The 8,912-nt window shown below is 34.0% G+C and overlaps 1 protein-coding gene across 4 annotated transcripts; it reads right to left on the bottom strand.

Moving 5' to 3' along the window:
- Window positions 1–1,043: 1,043 nt before the first annotated feature.
- Window positions 1,044–7,104, bottom strand: LOC108686199. 4 transcript variants are annotated; one of them, XM_018191355.1, is made up of 5 exons: window positions 6,688–7,104; window positions 3,183–3,329; window positions 2,561–2,758; window positions 2,076–2,216; window positions 1,044–1,622 (listed from the first exon to the last, which is right to left on the bottom strand). In XM_018191355.1, exons 2-5 carry the CDS (start codon window positions 3,234–3,236, stop codon window positions 1,104–1,106), a joined length of 912 nt encoding a protein of 303 aa, XP_018046844.1. In that variant the 5' UTR covers window positions 3,237–3,329; window positions 6,688–7,104; the 3' UTR covers window positions 1,044–1,103. The 4 variants fall into 4 exon arrangements, with proteins under 4 accessions (XP_018046844.1, XP_018046846.1, XP_018046847.1 ...); XM_018191357.1 differs by having other exon boundaries at window positions 6,674–6,714; XM_018191358.1 differs by lacking the exon at window positions 3,183–3,329.
- Between the last annotated feature and the right edge of the window lie 1,808 nt (window positions 7,105–8,912).

Consider the following 8,912-nt stretch of genomic DNA (forward strand, 5'->3'; position numbering starts at 1 on the left):
TATTACATAGCTTTAGAGTAATGAAACTTAAACTAGAGACACACATGCACACATAAGACAGCTAGAAATAGATCCAAAACCATCATCTGATTTGTTAATCATCATAAAATTCTCATGAAATCATATAAGTGCCGCGATGCTGGAAATATCATCCACATCTCTCGCGTTCTGTCGTTTTCTATTTGATATCTTTGGATAGCTAGCTATCATGCCTCGAATAACCGAGATCTATTTAACTTTTCGCAATGCCGATAAAATAATAAAACAATTATACAAGACACACATATTCATATAACAACATTCTGATGATAAATATTTCTTTCATCTTCGAATTGGCGTACCAATTCATAACAGATATATAGATTTAGTACATAATTTTTAAAAAAAAACTGTGTACTAAAATATATTTCTTCTGATATGGAAAATCTTTTTTCGATATAAAACGTGCTGCATTCACGATATTAATAAAAAATAATTATTTACTTGATATAGTGATATAGTGATTATGATTGTACCTACAACTATTTACATAAATTTATCTGTCAATTTTTTTATTTATATAGTATATAGTATATATATTTACTAATGCATCTTAATTTATTTTTTATGCAAATGAGATAAATTTTCTTTAAATTTTCTTTTTCTTATGCCGGATTAATTGTACCATTGTAGAAAATAATGTATTTCTCTAATTTCGATTTTAAACAATACACTGTGTATGAAAATCATAGAATATCTGAAAAATTAAAATGTAAATGACTCTGTGTAAAGTGACAAAAATGATACTTTTTTGAAAATCTAAAACTACTTTCTACCCTGCATTGTCCTTTAAAAAAAAATATTATTTGAGGTATATAATAAAAAAATCTATTTTATATCGCATTATATAAGATACAAAATCAAATTTCGAAATAGTTTTCGAAATATACTGTATGAACTCATTGCTTTCAAACTCTTTTTTTATATTTTTCGTGTAGATTTTTTTTAAAGAATCCCTTTTTCCTGTAGATTTCTTTTTAAAGAATTCCTTTTTTAAACTCCTCTAATAAAAAATTTATATCTACTTGTATCTTAATCTAATAAATAATGTTAGATTTCGAAAGTTACGCTTCGGAATCCATCGTAAGATCTGCCTCAATTTCCTCGGGGCTCCTTAGGTCAATTGCAAATCTCTTCCTGGCGGTGTTTACGCTGACTCCAGTCAGCTTTTCCTGAGCCTTTACGGTCTTGGAGTAAACCTCGAAGGCTGCAGCGAGAGCGTATGTCAATTGCCTGGCATAATATTTCGATTCGCAGACAAAACCATGACATTCGAATGGCGAGATTCTCCTGAAGTTCTCCGTCTCGCGAACAACGATCATGGAAAAGACTCTAGTGTAAACTAGATCCTGTACTCCGTAAGAGATCGTCTCAATAGGATACATTCTGGATAAATTGGCATCTTGCTTCCTTTTATCTAGCGGCAGCAAGGCCACTCCCTCCTGAGAAACTATTAGCTTGATAAGAGGCAGCATTGTGTTAGTCGGCAAAGCCTTCGCAGCAGAAACCATATTATCGACGGGCCTTCTTGTGTGCTTGATGCCCCAGAGGCCTCTTGCATCATGGGATCCCAAATATTTCACCTGAAAATGGTCAATCTAAAAGATTCAAATGCGCAACGGACCTCCTAAGGCTAAAATTTTTGGAACAAAGCTTTGAAATTTTACGCAATCTCCTTTTAACTTTTTCAAAATAATCTTTTAAACGATTACAATGTCAATCGTGAAAAAGTTAATTACAAATAGATTTTTCATTTTTAATAAAAAATATTAGTTCATTTTATTTTAAATATTAAAAACATTAATTAATTTTTTAATTTAACACTCCAAAATTTTCACATAAAATTTTGTTTTTCTTTTAAATATTGCTTTTATATTATGTAGAATAAAAAAAATATATGTATATAAATTATACGAATGCTCATATTATTGCAGGTGTGTATATTCTGATGATTCATATTTAATTGGAACGAATAAAGTGTAAATATTAAAAAAAATTCAAACTTTTTTCTTTATTTAAAAATATGAAAATTGTACCTGAAATACTTGCGGCAAATCGGTAGAGCCTTCAAAAACATTATTATCGATAGACAGACGTGACAACTTCGACACAAGATCTTTCTTCTTATCGTCAAAAGACACCTTTTCCTTCTTCATCTCTTTTAGAGGCTGGTCTCTCTGTTTCAAATTTATATTTTTTAACGCGCAGGTCTAATGTAATTATTTTAGGATCAAAAATTTAAAACAATCCACAAGTGATCCTTTGATCAACTAATCTAATCAACTAATGATTAAAAATGTCTAACGAATAAGAATACATCAAAAGAATGTGAATGCATCATGAATTTAAATAAAGATAAAAGAATGGTAGAATAACGGAATAAGTTACAATGCTTCGTACTCTACAAATATTTTATAATGAATGCTAATAGAAACGGCAAATTAATCCTATCGCGACAAACAATCCTGAGCGCGTTTTTCTACCTGCATTCTCTACGAGAGAGTCTTAAAATGTTACTCACGGGAATGTTATCGAGCCGGCAGTGCCTTGTCGTTGACCTAGGCTTGATTTTAAGATGATACTCCACCACGTTCGGTATGTTTGGCGTGTTGGGCACGACTGAGCCAGCGGCGGTTGACGCGCGTTGAAGGCCCTCGCTTCCGGCCCCAATCAGAGGCGCTGGTGTCGTTGATCCACCTCCACCAACGACTTCCGATGTCTAATTGCATTTTATCAAGTTGTAAACATCAGTCTACTTTCTACAATATATTCTCCTTCAAGTTTGAATTTTATACGCTTTATATTAATATTTTAATATAAACAATATCTGAAATCTTTGTTTGTTACTATTCATACATTGTTTATTTTATTAATTTTTTAATATTTCAGCAATACAATTAATAAAAATTTATTTATTTATTTTATACGTTGAAAAATTTGTAGTTATAAGCAGATCATATAAAATGTGAAAATACATCTCTTGAGGTTTCATGTAGATTTATATTAAATGTTAATTATTGTTTGTAATGAGAGATACTATAAAAATTCTTTCTATTCTACACCTAAGGAACTAATCTTAGGTGGAGAACAGATTAGATGTCCAACTTTATGAGTTGTATTTTTGTATGATTATTCATTAAAACCTTCTTTAAGACATTGTCTGTCCTCTTCGCGAAACCAAAGTCCTCGTCCTCCATAGCTAGACGGTGAACGTAAAATTTGCCACTCTTTCTTGATTTCCTCTTATCTTTTTCTCTCGTTTCTTACAAGGAGGAAAAATAACAGGCTATCTGCAAATAATTTGCCAATCAAGATGCATTATTCTCTCTCGTGCTGGTATCAAAGCCCTAATTAATTTTTAAACAATAGACTACAGAAGATGTCTACAATTCTTGATGATCTATATATTTTCGCATTCTCTGAAATGTGACTTTCGTATATAAATAAACCGCGCATTTCGATGAATGGCTCGCGAATTAGAGCAGACAAGGAGGATACACCTCGTGTAACATTGTAATTATTATTATTTGAAAGTTCATCCGGGCGCGAAATTAAAAATGGACTTAACGTCCAAATTTAAACCGGAAAACAGCTGTCGGGCAGCACGTGTTGCACCTTGCATCGTTGGTTCCATGAAACCTCCTTTTCTTCCTTTCTTCTACTTCACTGCATCGAACCGTATATTTGTGCTATTTATAATAAAATCACTCGAACAGAACCTTTATTTACCATATTACGACATATAAGAGAACTAATAAAAATTATGCTCTTATTTCGATCTTATTCTTCTTATACAATATTACCACTTTCAACAATAATAATTACCTGCTTGTTTATTTTCTTTCTTTGTAATTACTTTGTCATAAATTTTTAATATTTTGTATATTAATTTATGTACCGCAAACTCCAATCCTTGTTATATTAAAAATAAATAAACGTACAAAAAAATTTTATACAACGATCAGACGTTCACTGTTTTAACTTTCACTGTTCTCTGCAATACGCGTAGCGACAATGACGGGTTTTTGTCCGCGTCCCCGTGATTACATCCCGACAGCGGATGCGCGGGATGCAATTGTATCGGCGATTTTAAACGTACCGGGGGTTCTTTCAATCCACAGGAAATGAGTCAAGTGACCGATAGTCAGGTGAGGAAGAATTCATTAATGTATTCCGTCGGTTACAGGTGTGTTTCTGTTGTTCACGTTTACACCCGCGAGCATTATTTTGAAAATGCGTAATAAAAATTTCGATCTCAACATGGGAAAATACAGATTTAATGTTGTAAAAATTATATAAATCACTGTATTAAAAAATGTTTTGAATAAATAATCTTATTCTTTTTTATAATACATATATAATAATGCCTTCTTATATTGCTTTTTTATTAAAATATTTTAATTATCCGTCAAATGTATCAAAAATATATATTAAATAAATATTAAATTAAAAATAGTTCTATTAAGGAAATTGCTATTCAAACATACATTGCATTTTACGTGCACTTTATTCGTACACTGCAGAATATTTTTAACAAATTTTAGAAAAAAAAAAATCTAAACGCAACAAATAGTATGCAAAAGAGAAAGAGGAAATTTTATAGGACGCCCTTTACATAGCTGTACACCTGTCGTCATGTTACACCCGCGTACAATAGCAGAACTGTTAACGCGAGCAACTTAACTATACTTAACGGGTGTCTTGTAAAAATAATATCTTCTAAAACAAGCTTTTCCATTTTACGCACAAATATGTTTTATCGACACGACGGAATCGCCATCGCGTAAAACAGACGTATTTGTATGTTAAATTATTATCGTGCATACCATCGAGAAATTAGAAGACATCTCGATAAAATTAATTTGCACCCATGTGCATGTGCGTGAGCAGCAAAAAGAGAAGGTTCGGGATGCTCGATAACGGTAGCGTTAGCAGATGAAATGGAATCGCTGCTCATTATTACGGTTTCCTAGATTTCCGTTAGTCTCCTCGACTATACCTTGCAGAATCTCGGCCTTTTATATAATAAAAGATAATAAAGAGAAATATTAAAAAAAAATATTCTGATGGCGCAAACAATTACGCTGCTGGCAACACATTGGATGTCAATAACCGTACATGCTCGTCGATATTCGTGCTCGTTGAAAGAAAAAAAGTTGCAAACGCCGCGGAAATTTATACGACGTTTTATTTGGCCGATGATTACATCTGACAACGCAAAATCAACCAATTCTCCTTTTCATGCACGTGGTAGGGTGGGAACCGGAAACGAGCGCCGCTGGATGTCTGACCGGAAGTTATTACGGTTGTGTCACGAAGGAGTTCTAACGATGCGTGCCACGCATACGAACTCATAGAATTCGAAGCGGATTGAATTCGTTGAGGAAAAACCTGACGATATAATGTCGTGCCATGATTAAATCATTTTAGTACGAATTCCCAAAAAAAATATAGCAAGCATATGTCTTTTTAATTCCAATATATCAAGATTTCTGATAAAATAAGCCGGTAAAATTCAATGGTAGAAGAAATTATGCACGCAAAAAGTTCCATATGGTGATGAAAACTATCTAGTGTTTTTTATTTGCTTCATTTCGTCGATACTCATACAATGTGCAACGAATAATTCAGATGGCAATAAATAACTCAAATGGAAAATTTATCGATTTTCCATTTATCTCCTTTACGCTTCTTCATTTTTGCAATTAAAACTATTTTTCTACGGTCTGTAAAACGATAAAATATGATGTTTCATAAATGTAAATTTACAGAATTAGATAAAGAAGTTATCATAGAGATAAGCTATGATAAAAAGATATATTTTACTCATAAAGGCAGTTTTAACGTAATTGTACAAAATTAAAATTAAATTAAAATCAAACTCTTCTTCTTTATAATTTTGCAATCACACGTGATTCACTAATCATTAATTTAAAGATTATTTTTTCTTATTTATTTTTTAAATAATAGCAATACGAAGTGCGTCATAATTATTGAACCATTTTATCATACCCTGCACAGTCATCCGCGATAAAGACATGTCATGTATCATAGATATTAAGGATCAAATCGTTGTTTAGACATTCGATGAGAAACGCGCAATTATTCTCTTTATGTTCATTTCCACTACGTAGATTAACTTTAATCTCAAGTTCAACTTACTCTTCGTTGTTTTTCTAATCTTTAGAACTAGAAAAAGACGAAGAGTAAGTTGAACCAAGATTAAAGTTAATCTACATTGTGGAAACTGGCATAAGAGCGATTTATCGTTCGATGGCGCAAACGCGCATGGATGCGTACAATTTACAATTGCATAAGCATGGCAAGACGGGAACGAAACTATCGGACGAAGAACTTACGATAGCCACGTCGAGCGCAGTACCATCGATCGTTAATTTAAACAATAGCCCCATGTTAATTACAATGATCGTCGCGAGCCGTCGGACTCGATGGAAGTCGAGTTGCGGCAAGTCGCAACGCGCGACGAAACACAAACGCGATGCTCTTTATCAGAGAAATCACAATCCATTCGGACAAAAAGATTGATCTATAGCGATCGTGCGGAATCCTGCAACTCGCAACGCGATTCGTAAACGATCGGAAGCATTGAATATTCAAAAACGCGGCAGATTACCTTCAACTATTTACCTTCACTTTTCTGCGCTCGGCGATGATTGACATGATTGACGAGGTCACATATACACGTAAGTACTCGCGTGTACGCACAGCACGTTTTAAATTAACGTAGGTTCGATGTACGTTCCTCCCAGGTGCAGTCAGTCGATCTCGATCTTACCGTTCGACGCACCTGCGACGAGCGACGACGGCGGTCGCTGAAAAAGCCCACGCTTCCGGAAACATCGTCGCGTCTGGCAGGATGACGGATGCAACGATGCATCCACATGCAACGGGGACCGTCGCGACTCTGTACGACGAATCCGAGACCGGAATATCTAGGAGAGAACGATTGACAGACACCTGCGGTATGCACTGTCGTGTACGTGCGACTGAAAATGTGGGACAACACGCCGCGCCGTTCGTTCGGAATTGCGTTGACTGATAAAACGGAACGAGCCACGATACAGGCGTACACGTATTATGTATGTGAATGTCTCTGAATAAGACTGCTACACCTGCAATAAACTTGAGTTGATACGAGCGATAAGCTCTGACGCCACTGACATTAATCGCGACGAGGAAGTGGAATTTTTTTAGATTCAGTTTCTAGAGATCTCGGAAGATGATTTCGAATTATCACAGAATGTATAATCATACAGAATATGTAGTTACATGTCTACAAAAATTAAAGAATAAGTTTGATAATATTTCTTCTAAATATTTATTGAAATAATACTATTTAATTTGGTCGATATGACCAAAGAAATTTAGGAAAATAAAATTACTTTTGGTTATTTTAACTAAATATTTAATTAGCATTATTTTACTAAACATTTGGTAGCTACTACCGAAACTCTTTTTTCAGTGCACAGAGAACATATTAATTTTATGACCATTTGTAAATTATAACAATTTTTGGAATAGTAATTAAATAATTTATGCCTTCAATATATAAAATGTAATAATGGATTATTCATTAACATTGTTGCGGAGTAACTTCCCGACATTTAGTTTCAATTATAATCCTTATTACTTACATAAGTAAAAAAACACAATAAAATTCATGCGACAGAAATGATGCGCAACATGGTCGGAAACTTTTAATAGCGAGACACAAAATTTAGTTGTGTCTAAATTATTATAATTCTCTCTACGCATCTCTCTCAGTTTGCTGCCATCCTTCATTTCACTCAGACATCAATCGTAATCGTATTGCATAATATGACGTAATAAAATATACGTAAGATTCGTAATTAAATCAGCATTTACACCAATAATTAATATGAAACAGTTCAGATAGATGGAAACAATGCCTCTCCGCGAAGTCATCTCGAGAGAGAGAGAGAGAGCTAAAAATAATTAATAATAGCATGTGTGTTGTAATTCACAAGTACTTATTTCTTGTATCATTGGACTTATCGTCGGCGATCAACAAATCTTTCAGGAATCTCTCCATCTTTCAGGATTCTCTTCCAGTAACTATCACTGATTCGCGATGAATTATATTATTTGACGCACGGCGAGTGGTAAAAACGTGAAAATAACTTTCATGCTTCTTTGTTAGCATCCGGCGACAGGAAAGAAGACGCTCGGAAGTCAAGGCGTTATGAAATTACACGGGATTATACACTGCAGACAGCATCGTGCGAAGATACTGGACTGCGAATAGCGCGAGAAATGTTCCTCTAAAACACTTCTTACATTTCTCGCAGATAATACTCCATTATACTATTATTAAAAAGAAATAGAACATCATATAGACTTGATTAAAAGTTCCAAGAGATTGCTGAACAAATTCTTTTACTAATTGTAAGAAGATTATACTTAAACGCTTTTTGCATTATAGGCTTTATCTTTTATTGCTGGATTTTTTTTTGTTTTTAGGCCAACAATATAACATAATCTCAACATAAATATTTAAATCAGGATTATAACAATGTGCTAATGAAGTTATTCAATGAACGGGAGAGACATTTTCCTCGTCGGTATTTTTCCAGCGCAGACTCGTTCGAGCGCAAAAGTAATAAACAGATCTTCCCACGGTTGTCACGTTTATTTTGTAATCGCTCCGATATCTAATTAGTAGACAGATAATTTAATTAGGAACAACAGTCTACGCCCGCGGTCTGGCACTCCGCATCCGCACGCAACGCGAACTGCAATATGATCCGTGCGAAATCGGTCGTAATAAGAGAAGGGATGCGCTCTCTTAATATTTGTTTCCTGATGTTTCCTTCAAATACATGCTATTATTG

Source organism: Atta colombica, unplaced genomic scaffold, assembly GCF_001594045.1.
Source record: "Atta colombica isolate Treedump-2 unplaced genomic scaffold, Acol1.0 scaffold166, whole genome shotgun sequence".
Taxonomy (NCBI): Eukaryota; Metazoa; Arthropoda; class Insecta; order Hymenoptera; family Formicidae; genus Atta; species Atta colombica.

Excerpts from the sequence above, each read along its gene's own strand:
- LOC108686199 (XM_018191355.1), bottom strand. The coding sequence starts at position 3,236 with ATGGAGGACGAGGACTTTGGTTTCGCGAAGAGGACAGACAATGTCTTA. Across the intron at positions 2,759-3,182 it reads CAGACAATGTCTTAAAGAAG|ACATCGGAAGTCGTTGGTGG; the intron begins GTTTTAATGAAT and ends AAATGCAATTAG. Across the intron at positions 1,623-2,075 it reads ATTTGCCGCAAGTATTTCAG|GTGAAATATTTGGGATCCCA; the intron begins GTACAATTTTCA and ends GACCATTTTCAG.